A 15550-nucleotide genomic window follows, 5' to 3' on the forward strand; every position below is an offset into this window, starting at 1 on the left:
TAATTAAGAAATTTATAATCCATGCTTAAAACATTAATTATTTTACTCGTATTTGCTTTTACCTTCTGTATTTCTATTAGATATTAGATATTTTTAATCTACTGTTGATTACTTTTTGGAAATGTAGGAGGATTTATACATATTTTCTTGGAATTCTTTCGAAACTTACAGTTTTTTTAGTGTTGAAATTTTGAGTTATTTTTCGAATTTGCTTTTGAAAAATTAAGTTTCTAATACTTTATTTATATTTAGAATAATAAAAAGTACTAGATTGTTATGTAAATTACAAGGATAATTGAAATTCTAGGAATTTCTAAATATTTTGGAAACTTTAGTTACTTAATTCAATTGCTTTAGTTTTATGTTAGTACAATTTGTATGTATGTTAAAGAACAGTTGATGTATTAGTCGAATGTAGGTCTGTAGGCTATTGTTTCCTTACCAAAGCGTTCTCTGAAATAAAGGGTTGTAGTAAATAGGTTTGAAACAAGAATAGAATCGGAGAAAAGCTCAATAGAGTTATGCGTGCTCATGCGACTAGGAAAATAATTATAATTTAATGCTTTTTAATTGGCCAGGTCGTTCCGAGGTATGCGAACACACACACACAAACTCATAAATGATTTTAAAAGAAAGTTATGACAAAGATAGAGCAGTCGAGAAAGTCGCATGTGTTAGTAGAATTATATATACATATAGAAAGAAATACACGCACACGGATCGAGAATACGAATTGTTTTACAAACATTTTCAAGAGCAGCAGAAGCTCTTCGGCGCGGATCCGCTTTGCTAGCCTACTTTTTATCATTGATCGCACAATATTGTTGTTACAGCCTCACGCACAGCAAGAATTCCTCAATATGCTAAACGCAATCATTACTCATTCACTTACTTTTCTCTTCTTTTCTCTTTCGATTCGAAACCAAAAGTTCTCCAGCTTCGGTTTGGGATTTTTTTTTAAGTTGTTATTTCTTCATATATTCTTATTTATTTTTTGACTAGGTTACCAATGTGATTATTTTGCAGCGAAGGTCGCTGCTCACAATTTTTGTTACCACCTTCGGCATAATCGTCGTGTGCTAATAGGAAAATTTTGAGTGTGTATTTTTGTTTCGTCTCATTATTATTATACATATTTTGGGATGGTAAAGCCCAAGGCTGCAATCCATTCAGTTTCTATGTCTCTCTCTTCTGCACATATCGCACCAAAAAGTCCACAAAGTGCAAGGACGAACTCCAATTGCGTTCAAGATGATTCAAACGGAAAAAAAAATGGATTTGATGAATTGAATTATCATAATATTACAAAATGATGATTATTTACATTACATACCAAAATAAATTGTATATTTAATGAGAAATCCGTATGAGAATTGGTATGTTTCAAAACCCGTTCATTGACTTACATAATTGTATATGTAATTTTACTATTTGTATAACTATATTAATAGTACATTCCTTTTTTTGTTTTTCCCGTCATTAATACCAAATCAAACAGGTACGTGGACTTAAAAAAAAGCAATCTTTGCGCTGTGTAAATTGATGGTCATCGACGAAATTTTTGTGGGTGCGGTTGTCGTTTTTTTTTCTCTTCATTCTTCTCTCGGTTTATTACATGTGAAATTCTTTTATTTTTTTTTCGTTACTTTGCGTTACGTTTCTTCTTTCTTTTCTTTTTTTGTTGTCGTCACCGCCGCCGCCGCCGCCGTCGATGCCTACTTACAAATCGATTGGTTTTCTTTTACTTTCTCGCTATTTAATATTTCGTATGAATTTGAAATGTTGAAAGAGAGACAGAGAGAAAGTTTCGCACTCGGCGCTTCACCAATCGCATTTTTGATTTTCTATTTTTTTTTGCTTTATTTATTCTGTCTTCTCCTAAATTCTATAATTATTCAACATTGTTAAAATCCATATTAATTTTTTTAAATTAAGTCAATTTACATTTTCGATTCGCGCTTCGATTTCAATTAAACTTGTCCAATAGAGACAACGCCTTTTATAGGTATTTATGAAATTACAATGTATTCAACGAATATTTTCGCATCGGCTCGAATCATTCCACTTTCTCCGATCTCCGAACCCGGCGCATCCACCATAAATTCCATCATTAAAAGACTCACATTTCGCGTTCGTTTCATATGAAATCTGCAAATTGCACTTAGCGTTTTGATGAGCGAGAAAATAAATCCGATTTATATACATATAAAAAAAACAATTAGATGCATGAAATTGTTGTAATTTCGATTTGTATTTGATAATGCGTGCGCGTCTCTGTGTTAATTAGAAAATTTTAATGAACTTCTTATACTTTCTTCCTTTCTCGACCGCGAATTTCTAAATTTCCTATTACACACGCGCGCGTAATTGGTAGAAAATATCATTCGATTCGCATCGGAACAAATGTCGATGAAGAATCGTCGTTTAAAGGCGATTTTCGCGAAACGAAATATATATATATTAAAGAAAAAAAGAAATCGAGTTATTTTGCATCTAACGGTTTTTGTTGTTTCATTTCTTTTTGCAAACAAAACTAGCTGCTTATGGTTTTGCAGTAGGTCAGGTCTCTCGAGTTTCCGACCCACTTGGTGGATATACAAGAACGAAAATAAATATTTTCGATTGAAAGTGAAACTTATTTTTTTTTTTCAAATCTTGGTTTATGCATTCCTCAATGTACTCTTCTTGACCCACGTCTATGTTATTTCTTGTTTTTTTGCAAACCATCGAAGGTTTGATTTTTATCGTTACTTTGTCCTCCGCGCGAACGTGGAATTATTATCGAGCAGGAAGCGTATGTTATTTTTTTCCGTAATGCATATAAAGTTGAGTGTACTCGTACGCCACTTTTGATATACATAGAAATCATTATATCATCGATCGGTGTCTCTCGCTCTATGTACATAATGTACATAAATGCACACTGTCTGTATATTGCGCAACAGTTTGGTTCTGCAGAGGAAGAAAATCCACACCAGCCTCGTTTCACTTCACTTTTGTACCAGCATTTCACGCTGCAAACAACGAGTCCGTTTAATTAAATTCAATTAAGTTATTATTTCTTGCTATATCTAATATTACCACTAAATTATCCTTTATCCATTTATTTCCCAGATATTAACTGTTCCATGTGTACTTTGTAGAATTTAATATCACTGCTTGCTCAGAAAACGAATGGTTATTACGTGTTCATTAAACTACAATTATAAATGAATTTTATATCCATGCTTAAAACATTAATTATTTTACTCGTATTTGCTTTTACCTTCTGTATTTATATTAGATATTTTTAATTTACTGTTAATTACTTTTTGAAAATGTAAGAGCAATAATAGATTTATACATATTTTCTTTAAATTCTTAGTATTATGCTACAGCAATTGAAATTTTGAGTTATTTTTCTAATTTGTTTTTGAAAAATTAAGTTTCTCAAATTTTCTAATACTTTATTTATATTTACAATAATAAAAAAGTACTAGATTATTATGTAAATTACAAGGATAATTGAAATTCTAGGAATTTCTAAATATTTTGGAAATTAAGTCATTATTTCTTGCTATATCTAATATTACCACTAAATTATCACTTTATCCATTTATTTCCCAGATATTAACTGTTCCATGTGTACTTTGTAGAATTAATATCACTGTTTGCTCAGAAAACGAATGGTTATTACGTGTTCATTAAACTACATTTATAAATGAATTTTAGCGAGTTTAATCCGTTCCAAAATTTCCGGATTTTTACTCGTATAGTGAAACATATTCAAAAATACACATAATATGTGTATTACATGTTACATGATGTAGCAGGCGCGCAATCCGGGACTTCTCTTCTCATCATCACTCGTTATGCGAATCATTTTTATTACATTCCATTTTGCTCGTTAAGCGAGGTTTCACTTTGAATCTAAGATGTAATTTATAAGATTTTCCATCTAAGATGTAATTTTATTATTTCATTAAATATTTGTGTGGGTTTTTCTTTTACGGGTTTGAATTAATTTCTGGTGAATTATGGATACTTGTTTGTATAAATTTATGATTTTTTATTGAAGCTAACAAAATGATTTATTAATTTATTTTTTACTTCTCTGTTTTTGGTAGAAAATTCAATGATTTATTAATGCTATTACAATGCACTAAGAATAATCATACAATTAAGAATTTTGTAGTTACACATTTGCGTTATTTAAATCATCTTAAGTGAAATGTGTTGGTAATTAACCTAGTTTAAATTGAAATTATTTATATAATTGTAATTTTTATAAATCTATATGTGTGTTTAACATAGAGCATAATTGAATTAAATTATAATTTAAAAAAATGTAGAGCTGAAGACGCTGAATAATTGAATAAAATTGCGGTTGAAAATATGTGCGAAGCAATTAACTCGGTATTCTGATACGAATTGTTTTGAATAATTTGGATATAAAATATAATTGCGTTTGAGAAGTGTAACTTGAAATTCCTATGAAATTTCATAAATATAGCAAATTTTAATATTTTTTTAAAGTATTGTTTGAAGACTGAAATACTTTTGAAGAATTTCTTATAAAAGTACGGTTGAAAGAGCCGAATTGAAATAGTTTGAATAAGAAGAAATTAACTTAAGAAATAAATATCCTTTAAAATATTTATAGAATGATAAAGGTAATGTTAAAAGAATTGAAATAGTTTGAATAGTTAATGGATATGAATATGTTTAGAGTAATTAACTGAAATTCTTAAGTCATAGTTTGATGGGCAGTAAATCTTAGATGTTCACACGAGTGGGTAACCATAAAATGTGAAGATAATAATGAGGAGGTTTCGCTTTTGAAGTGCATTTTCGTAGCTTGTTTCTTCGTGACCGATGGTATGTTTGTATATATATATATATTTATGTGTGTGTGTGTTGTGAGCAACAAGTGTGGATGGAGGTGAGAGTGTGGCCTTGCTCCCCTGCAAGTGGGTCAGCACTTCGCTTTCTTCATCGACTGGAAATTTAACAACAACAGAAGAAAAAAAAAATCACAACACATAAATACAAGAGGAAAGGAAACAAAGTAAATACAAATAAAACAGCAACTTTTTATTCGATCGGTTTCATCAAGAAAATACACACTTTTGCTCACAACACTTCACACTTTGTTATGCACAAAAGTTTTGATTGCAATTCTAAGTTTATTAAAGAGTTTTGGACAATGCTGAATTGGGCTATTCGGGTAAAAAGGTTTCTAAAACTTTATGTAAATCATTAGCATTCACCGTAATGTATGCACATTTGTTGGAAAGTTATTCCATATGGAAAAGAGAGAAAAAAAAAATTGTTCATGAAGTGTACGTTGCGGGTAAATAATAATAATAAAATTGATCGAAGAGACGGACTTCTCTTTCTCCTTTTGGCATTTGCCGAATCAGGAAACTTTATTTGGTGCGTTGCGTAATCGCGTTCAGTTCAAGTGAGTTCCTTTGCAGCACGTAATATCCATACGTACACGCACACGATCCGCATTCCACCATTATTGAATAATCGACTCTTTCACCGAAATAACATAAAAAAATAAAATAAATAATGGATTACTTCAGCGGATTCTTAATACAATTAAATCGGATCTGCATAATTCCCAAATCTCCGAAACAATCGAGAGACGTTGCATAAAACGAATTGCGCAAGTGAAGCTCTCACGAAGATGCTGCTGCTGTTGTTGGATAATCTGCAATCGATGTTGTCTCTTTCTTTAACTCTCATTCTTTCGCGAGTTTACGTTCCGGATATCGAAGTTGCAGTCATGCATTTTTCATTCGGAGATTGAGTCATCTGCAGAAGGACTCCTCCGTTTGGTTAAAAAAAAAGAAATATGTAGTATAAATAATGTAGAAAACAAGTAGATGCACATAAATTTGTTTCACTTAAGTCAAGATTAAGAAAGATTACCGAAAAGAACAACAATAACAAGTGAGCAATGCGGAATTATTACAATCTTTGCTCAAATCTGCTTTATTTTTGTTTACTGTTAATTTAACAATTTTTATTATGTATTCAAGAATGCATTATATTTAATAGATTTATCCTCAATAGTCGTAGCTTCAATTGATTCGAAACTGCATATTATAATTATATAAAGTTATTTTAATTGGGACATCACTAAATAAGGATCAGCAAACTTTATTTTTTGTTGGTTTAATCTTTAGGAATGTCTTTACCTTTTTTATTTTGCTACACTTTACCATGAAGTATTCATAAATATAATATTTTATTTTCCATTTATTATATTAATTGCCAAGTTTATAGGTTTGAAGACTTTAATTGCAACATAAATTTTAATCGCTATAAAATATACATAATCAATTTCAAAATAATGCAATTTTAATTACAAAGTAACGAAAATAGATTCTATATAAATTTATAAGAAAATATTTATGTTAAAAAAATAACAGAATTTTATTTTATTGATTTGTGCAAAAGTTTGCTAACTTTTAATTAAGTTGAAAAATATTAAGTAAATGTTATTTACTTATATAAAAAAAAATGCATTCGCAATCTGTGGACATAATTCTAAGAATTAAGAAAGATATGTGTTAATGGGAGAAGCGCGTAAATAAAAATAAAATAAAATAAAAAATCATTTCCATTTAACGAACTTCTCCTCTCTCTGTCGTCTCTCATTGCAAAAGCGTTTCACAAACGTGGCCAAATCGATTCTCTCTCTACATTTGGAAAGCACATCGTGAAGATTCTTTGCCAATAACAACAATAATAATTATTATTATCAAATCGCCGATTTCGCGAAATTATATAATCCGATCTGTTCTGTTTGCTCTTGTTCTCTCCTCATTTAGCAATCGGAAGTCGGACGGTTCCCCTTCGTTCAATTTGTAATTAAATGAAGGAAACAGCAAGATTATTGTTTCTATTAATTAATATATGTTTATTTTAGAAACAACTAAATAAGAAATTTTTATACATATGTTTATTAGTTTGTAATTATTTATGAATTATTATATAATAATAGATTTATGGAATTTGTTTTGAAAGAACTAGCATGCAAATTTTTTGGTTCTGACGTATTTCGAGAGAAAAAAAATGTAAATTTTGCACCAATATTGGTCGAGGAATAATAATAATAAAATCGTTTGGTTTTGCGAAATTCGATGTCGATGTGTGTGTGTGTGTGTGGTTCGTTTCGAAATCCTCGTTCTGCTCTCAATAAAACGATTTAGGATTATGAAAAAAAAAAAACGGGTAATAATACAAAAATGTATATGTAATAACAACAACAAGAGTAAATTGAAATACACGTACCGAACGGAATTAGAATAAAACGGTGAGTTATTGCAACGCTCTTTTATATCTCTCGAATTGCATCCGATTGCGATACGAGTTTCGCAAACGCGAATTGCATATTGTGTACTACTAAAACTTATGTGCAGCATATATTTTTTTTTCCATCTATCTATCTCTCTATAATTTCGCGTTTTCTAAATTTCAGAAGAGAGAGATGTAATTTGAAGAAGAAAAAAAAACAGCTGCGCTTTTAGCTGTTAATTGCTAATTAGTTGTTGCTGCTCTGTCGCAAGTTTAACTCCTCGTCACAGGTGTCACACATACACACGTTCATCCTGACATTAAGTCGAATTAGTGACGCGCCGACAATCTAATGGTGCTTTAATCGTACTTCCCATTGTCACAACTTTTTTGTTGTTGTTGTTGTTGCTGTTTGTTGGCTGCATCCGACTCTTTGCAATTAGGCATATTTCGCAGCCTCTCTGATGTTGTTGTGTAATCCAATTATTTATTTTCATTCATTACAAAAAAAATAATAATATATAACACATCCATGATTTCGTATTTTGTTGTTGTCACTTTTGTATGAAATAATTAGGTTGGAAATTTTGCAATTTTGTATATTTCAATTACAATTTTACGTACAGTTACTAATCAGAATATTTTGGAAAAATTAAATTTTCCATGCGTGGCAATTTAAATTTGACAGTTTATTACAAGAGAATGGTAAATAGCTCAAATCTAGCTCATTTGAAAGGCCAGAATTTCTTCTTTAATTTGCATATTCGATGATCTAATTAACTTGAGTGGTTTCTGAAATCTTAAAGAAATAATAATCATTGCTTAAATGTATTTTATTTGAAAACAATCAAAAGCAATTGGATAGGAATAAATCTAGCGATTAATTAGAAATTGTCGATGCATGTGTTTTGTTTTGTACAAGGAATCTCGCTTATATTTGTTGATTTCTTGTGTGAGTGTGTGGAAATATTTATGTTTTTTTTTTTGTTTTGCGTTGTTTCTCCCCGGTCCGCAATCTCCGATTATCGTGTATGAATAGAACCCAAGGTCCTTTCGATGGTAAAAGGCATTACAAAATTATTAATAATCTAAATAGGTAAATGATCTCTGGGGTCAAACGTCGTTGGCCAATCCGCGAGGTGTGTGCGCAACGAGAAGAAGTCGAAAATGCTGTCGTCGCTACTATACACCTGTACCTTTCAGCTCTTGTTACTGTCGCCGTTCCGAAGAAGAAGATGAAGATGATGGCCCGCAGCGCAGCTTCTTCTAACCCACATTCCCGTGGAATGTGAAAGTGACGTGTCTGCTGTTCACGAGTGTAGAACACCCAGACCAATTTTCCTCCTCTTCTCGAAACGAGTTCTGATATAAAAAAAAAATTGCAGCGCTTTTCATTATCAATAAAGGGTCTCTTATTATAATTATGATTGTACATCTTCTCGAAGATGCGACGGTGGTGCAAGCAGCACGAAAGTTTTTGTTAAGAAAGTGATCGAAAGTTGTCTTCGCTTTCACCGAAAAAGGCCTCATCCAAAAACCTGTCCGGAAATGTTCGTCGGCACCGGAAACGCGATCTTCGTATCTTAGAATTGCTATTACCTTCTTCTGGTGAATCAGCAGCTCTCTTTGGATTACCATATGCTCTTTGCTGTGCCAGCTTCCATATGGTACTGAAATTATTGTCGGTCGGTGGTAGATGTAAACATTGCCACACCCAATTTTGAAACTTGACTACTTCTCCGTGTTTCTAAAATGGAAATCCGACATCCAACTAACCTAGTTTTTGCTTTGAACAAAATATTAAATGAAAAGAAACAACTTTATCATTTTTGTTGGTGATTCCATCTTATTTGGCTTAGAAGACCCTACTTTTGGGAATTAAATATTTCATTTTGGTTCTTATAACTAAAGACTAAGCCCTCATTGATAGTTGTATTATTTGATAATTATTTTGAACACAAAAAAAAGAAATTAAATTATTTTTGATAACATTTAACGAGTTAATTAATTAAAAATGCAAATCAACTGACTTTATCGATCTTTGATCTTAATTATGTTATTTTAAAAAAATGTGTATACCAGGTTGTGAATCAAGTGTTACGTAACGCGGATCATCATCAATTATATCAGACGTGATTCATATCTGATTGGTGGATTAACATTTGGAAATTATTGAAAAAAAATGTGAGAATCGATTGCATTCAATTGCTAGTTCTTTGGTTTTTCCTTCGAATTTATCCAAAAAATGTAATAAATAATTCATATTTACATCTGACAGAGAACAAGTAATATATTACAAATGTAATTTCTAAACTGTCGTCAGGTGGTTGACCTTCTTTGCCTTCTTGCTAATTCTAAACTTTTGATTTTAACATCTGCGACTTAAGTTTATATACGTTTTCTGTCTTCAGTTTATTTTCACGTATCTCTATTTGGATTTGAAATTCATTTATATTAGGTTTTCAACTAATTGTTGTTCATTGTTACGAATTCTTCAATTTGCTTAATACAACCGTAATCGTTGTCTGTATGCAAATCAGTAGACTTTTAATGAACTTCGAGAGGTGCAAATAGTTCGAGAGGAGAAAGCGCGCGAATTGACGTTGTTTTTTTTTTCCTCTTCTTCTGACCGACGTTCTTTCTCCGCGCATAAATTTTGTCCCGAAATATGCACGTACAAAATTTTTGCATAAGCGCAGGTTTAAATTACACATAAATTATTTGGGAATCGGGAAAGTTTCGCTAAATGCCACGCTTGTGTCAAAAGGTCGTTGTTGGAAAAACTGGATACTCATGGTTTGTTTCTTTTTTGCAGAACACTTTGGCTGCGTCGGCGGCGGCTGCTGCTTCCGTTGGAAGTCTTCACCCTTGCAGCAGGCCCGAGTTTGCAGCAACAGCGAGGAGTCTTGCAACGATGAGGACACAGCAACCGGGATCACTGCCGGAATACCAAGTAGATCCTTACCATCTTCTGGAGGATGATCTTAAGGATGTTTATGGCTACATCAGACAAGTAAATATACTTTCCTCTAAGTAACCCTAATCTACTTTGAAAACTAATCACTACTCTATTTTTACACTTCTCACATGTTTTATGCAAGAAGTTCATTAACCTTTGTCCATTTTCGCCATGTGATTGGATCGTTTCAGATTTTGTGTAACTTTTCGAAAGTTCAATCATATTTTCCTTATGTATATTTATGTTTTTTTTTTAAATTTTTAATTACACATTTCTTTTTTTCGAACTCTCCAAGTTTAACGTACCCAAAAGTTGCGTGAATAATCAAAACTTAATTAATTAAAAAAAAATAAAAACACGAAACAATTATTATTTTTTTTCGTATTTAAATTACGATAATTATAAAATGTTGATTAAATCCTATTTGATAATTACTTATGTACATATTGTGAACAGAAAAATTAGCTTTCACTTGTTTTTTTTCATTTTCGGAAAGTGCCGCAATTAACCTGTTTCTTCGTATAGTTCACATGGATGGAGCCCAAAGTTTAACATCGTGATGATATGATCCATCTCTAAAAGTTCTACCATCAAGGTTACATTTACCCGGAGGCAGGTTATTGTACCACTTTGCATCGTGTGTGTGCGTTTGTGTACATCGCGTTACAAAATTGATTGTAATTTGTGCGAAATATCAACGTTCCTCAGGTGTTAATCACCTGCGTACACTTCTACAGATGCGCACTTAATCCGTGCATTGGAAGGACGTTATAATTAGCAAAAGACGATTGTTATCACCTTAGATTTACATGAAAAAATGCGTTGTTTTAATGTCGTTTTCTTGTTTTTTTCCTTTTTGTTAAGGCTCTTCGCAGGAACACGTACCAAGAAGAGCTGCACGAAATAGCGACTTACTACTTCGATGGACAAGGAAAAGCCATCCGACCGATGGTTGCGATCTTGATGGCTCGCGCCATCAACTACCACATGTACAAAGGCAAAAGGTAAATAATTCAGTATTCAACAAATCTATTGCATAATAATGTACGTTTTCAAGTCAATAATACTTTCTGAATATATATCTATGCTTATCCGTGGGCCCAAAAGCAATCGGTTTCGAATCGGAATTACGTAATGCGAGGTGGACCGATGCGCGCGTAGATAAAGAGGTGTAATTGGCCTTTCGACACAGGCCGAGGTCCATTAATTTCCGTGCATGCGGTCAGGTGAATTCCCTCGTCTTCTCTGATTACCTCTTTGCCGACCAGAAAGAACTCGAGAGATGGGTTCGACCTAATTGGTATTCCATGCTCTCAACGAATATGTTTAATTCTGGAATTCCTCTCTCGTTCGGCTCCTTGGATTTTACGACTTCTTTTTGCGCTTTTCCTCAAATGAATCTCAAATACTTCTTGCTTACGTCTTATTTTATTAATTATTCTACTCGAAGCTTCAATTGCAGATATACTAACACTAGTATATTAATATTATATAATTAAGTTCAAAACTTTAAACATTGAATGAGTTAATGCTAGAATAAAATACAAGTAAAATATACTTTTGAATATACGATAATTTCATAACTGTGATGTTAATAAGTTAAGAAAATATGTAGTTTTTATGTTGCATTCAATTTTTTATATTATCTTGAAAAAGCTTATAATTTTTATTAATAATTAATTACACTACAAGTGGCTGCAACGTATAAATATTTGTATTCGTTACTTAAGCAATTCACATACAAATGTTTCGAGAATCGAACGTTTCCAAAATTATCTTTGGTTTTACTGGTATATTGATTCTAATGGAATCAAAGTTCGTTTCCTTCGGTGTCACGTGAACGAATTTATGTGTTTGCCTCTGGTGGTTCTTGAGATGCCCGTGCACGTAACTAGTTGCGTTACATCACGACGTACCTTTGCCTCCTCCATCATCAACGTCCGCTTCTTCATCTGGTTCTCGGTTTCAAAGGCGTCTTCCGCCCGTTTTGGGATGATTGCGTTCATCTATTGATGGTTCATTTTACGGTTACACCTGCCGACCTTGGGACCAGAAACCCACTGCCAAGGTCCCGAACGTTCATTCATCGCATTCCCATCAACATCATCATTACATAACGATCGTTAAGATCGACGTCTTGAAAGGAAAGCATCCCCATGAAACAGTCAGTTTTATCGTTGATGTGAAATTAGCTAAAAGAAGACTTGCGACATCTACTTTTTTTTGCAATCGAACGCAAATTCCCCGTCGATAAATTGACCAATTAGTCGCGATAATAATTAATTGGCAGAATGGGTATGAAATGAATCCATCGCAGGAACCGATACTTTCTAACTGAACGATCTTACATAAAAAAAAAATAATAATAAAATGTGGGGAAAAATGCGTTACGTAAATTGCGTTACATATCTATTGATTTAATTGGTTCGGTTCGGTTTGCCCAGCCCATTAGATTTCAACTATATCCTAGGTATATGTAAAACAACATAATTGTTTCCTATATATTACAAATATATACATATAATACAATTTCTCGGGTGCTTTAAGACCTCTTTTTTGGAAGATCCAAGAGATATCCTTAATTGTGTTAAACACTTAATATTGATGCTATTAGAATCGAATTTGTATTCGACTATCTTTATATTTTCCGTTTCCCATAGTAAATTAACATTTTAACAGATTTTGTATATTGAAATCAAATTAAATACTTATTTCCCATCTAAACTAAAAGTTGTATTTAAGGAAATCAACGAAATTAATATCAACATTGTAAATTTGTAATAATTTATATTGAATAATCAATACTGTTATACATTTTAAATAAGACAAGAAAATGTATAATAATTTATAATATTCAAATCATTGTAAAATATTTATTGAATAATCATTGCTTTCATAAATTGTAAATAACCGAAGGAAATATAAAATGTAAATGAAAATCTCTTGCGCTTTGATGGGATCCTGTAATTAGTTGAATGTCGTTATTGCAGTAATTAAAAAGCGGACTTTATTACTTCTTGATATTTTATAAATTAAAAATATATATATGAAATGAGATGCGAAATGGAAAGTATTTAAAATCATGCGACAATGGTTAATTAAAGTCCGAGGATCGACTTATTCATTCACAACCAATTAAGCACAAATGCCAAAGCTGTAAATTGTTTGTTTTATCTTAACGTTGATTGAAGTTAAGCAATATTGACGAAGGAAGTTAGTTGCGTGGTGATTACAAACTAACGTTTGTTGTCTAATATTCTGCAATAACATTTCTTATTTACTTCGCTTGATGCGAATATTTGTGTTTGATAATACAATTAATTAAATATTTAATAAATTATTGTTTTTTTTTTGCAGTGGTTTAATACCGTCGCAGAGGGAAGTTGCGATGATTTCAGAGATGATCCATACGGCCTCCTTGGTCCATGACGACGTGATCGATCAATCGGATTTTCGCAGAGGCAAACCCAGCGTGAATGTGATGTGGAATCATAAGAAGGTGAGGCTAGAGCGTCTTTTCTTTTTCTTTTATAAATAATTATTACCTTATTATTTATGGTCGAACTTTATTCGTCCGGCATCTCAATGATTTTTCCAGTAAGGAAAACCGCGATGATGATGTTCGTGAATGAATAAAATCCTCTCATTCGTTTAAACGAAACGCGACGTTACTTGCAAATAAATGAAAAGCGAACCTGCATCTAACCCAGTTCCTTTTGATCGAACGTTTCGCAATGATTTCGGCCTCTTGGCACTTGAATTATTATAGTACTAATTGCATGTTGGTTTGATGTGTGTGTGTGTGTGGACTTGGCGTGTGTTTGCCAATAAATACATTTTATATTAGAGTTCGCAACTCGCCTCTTAATTGCAGGCTCCCGTTCTTGGCCGTCACCTGAATATGAGCAGATAGAAAGAGCCGTTCTTTCCTTCTGCTCATTTTTTTTTCTACTTCTTCTTCCTCAGACAAATGAAGTAATTGCTCGAAGGCCTTCCAGAGCTAACAATCCTTTGGTTGGTATTAACAGTAATCTGCTCGTTTTTTTTTTGTGTAATTGTATATGACACACTTACTCTGCAGTAACATATTTAATCTTCAATTATCAATACTAATTCGCAACAGATTATTTCTCTTATTCTTGCAATGTAGACATGTGGAGAAACATGCAAGATTTCATCGCAACTCTCTTTGTATACCCATAAACGCAAGTAATACGTTTAATCAGCAAAACAAATGTATTCAGTATTAAGGTTTATTATAAATTAAATTCAGAATAAATATATTGAAATTGATTCGATGTAATATAAAAAAATAATCAAAAGTTGTTTTACATGGAGAGTGATTTTCTTCTTCGATCGAGAAAGTTTTCATCGGCAATTTGCGAAATGAACTTTTTGAAAGTGTTTGATTTTCTCTCGCTCCTTGCAGCAACTGCTTCTCGTCCTTGTTCGTCGTTGATTAATTGAATTTCTTTTTCTCATTGTTGTGCAGCAGCAACAGCATCTTCGTCCGTCCGTTCGATTGAACGGCCTCGTTCTCTCCTCTTTGTCTTTGACAGATTTTTATCGCCTTCGATGATTACTTCAATCGATTACTAATCATTTCTGCCGTGATGTCTTCTTTTATTTTTGTTACGCTCAGAAATGTTTGGCATTAATTGAATCGACTCAATTTCAATGGATTTAGTAATGATTTAATCGAATGACTTGTACGTTGTTTACATCGTGCTATGAGCGATGGGTTGAATCGTGTATTAGTTTTGTAATCACCATATTTATTGCATTCCTCTAGCCTTTGATCTCACGTTGATCTCTTCAGCAACGAAAACCTGACCAGTTTATTATATTTAACAGCTTAATTCTTCTTTTATTCTTAATCTTAAAATGTGTAACTTAATTAATTTATTATATTTAATGTTTAGTTTGTTCAAGAATGTTATTCTATTTGGATGATGAACGGTTATTACTGTCGTCTTCAAATATACGTTATTTTTTTTAATGGACTACTCCAGTTTTATTACAACTAGCTGCACTTTCTTCTTGGACCTGCATTGATTTCTACTTGTACGTGTGGGAATTTGGGTTAGGGAGTAACTCTTTCCTCGAGCCGGGAACAATAGTGTTTCCTTATTTACTTGGACTTCTGTGTTTGCTTTCGGTGCGTGGCCGCACGTGGAGAAGCCTTCACGCATAACCAATTTGAGAGTGTGCTGTACTTAATGTATGATCGTTATAGAAAGCAATGATTGATATTGCGACTGGGGATCCGTTCGGCGTTACGTGCCGTGAAGATGAAGCGCC

The 15550-nt window shown here is 32.4% G+C and overlaps 1 protein-coding gene across 1 annotated transcript in view; it reads left to right on the plus strand.

Annotated features, from left to right (window-relative positions):
- The window catches only part of LOC108559545 (decaprenyl-diphosphate synthase subunit 1), a 16579-nt gene extending 2777 nt beyond the window's left edge, over positions 1 to 13802 (plus strand). Inside the window, exons 2-4 of the mRNA XM_017916862.1 lie at positions 10106 to 10303; positions 11114 to 11253; positions 13607 to 13802. Coding sequence (XP_017772351.1) covers positions 10106 to 10303; positions 11114 to 11253; positions 13607 to 13787 — 519 coding nt within the window. The 3' untranslated portion in view covers positions 13788 to 13802. The remainder of the gene's footprint in view (positions 1 to 10105; positions 10304 to 11113; positions 11254 to 13606) is intronic.
- The last annotated feature ends 1748 nt before the right edge of the window (positions 13803 to 15550 follow it).

This window comes from Nicrophorus vespilloides, unplaced genomic scaffold (assembly GCF_001412225.1).
Source record: "Nicrophorus vespilloides isolate i.1.1-1 unplaced genomic scaffold, Nicve_v1.0, whole genome shotgun sequence".
NCBI lineage: Eukaryota > Metazoa > Arthropoda > Insecta > Coleoptera > Silphidae > Nicrophorus > Nicrophorus vespilloides.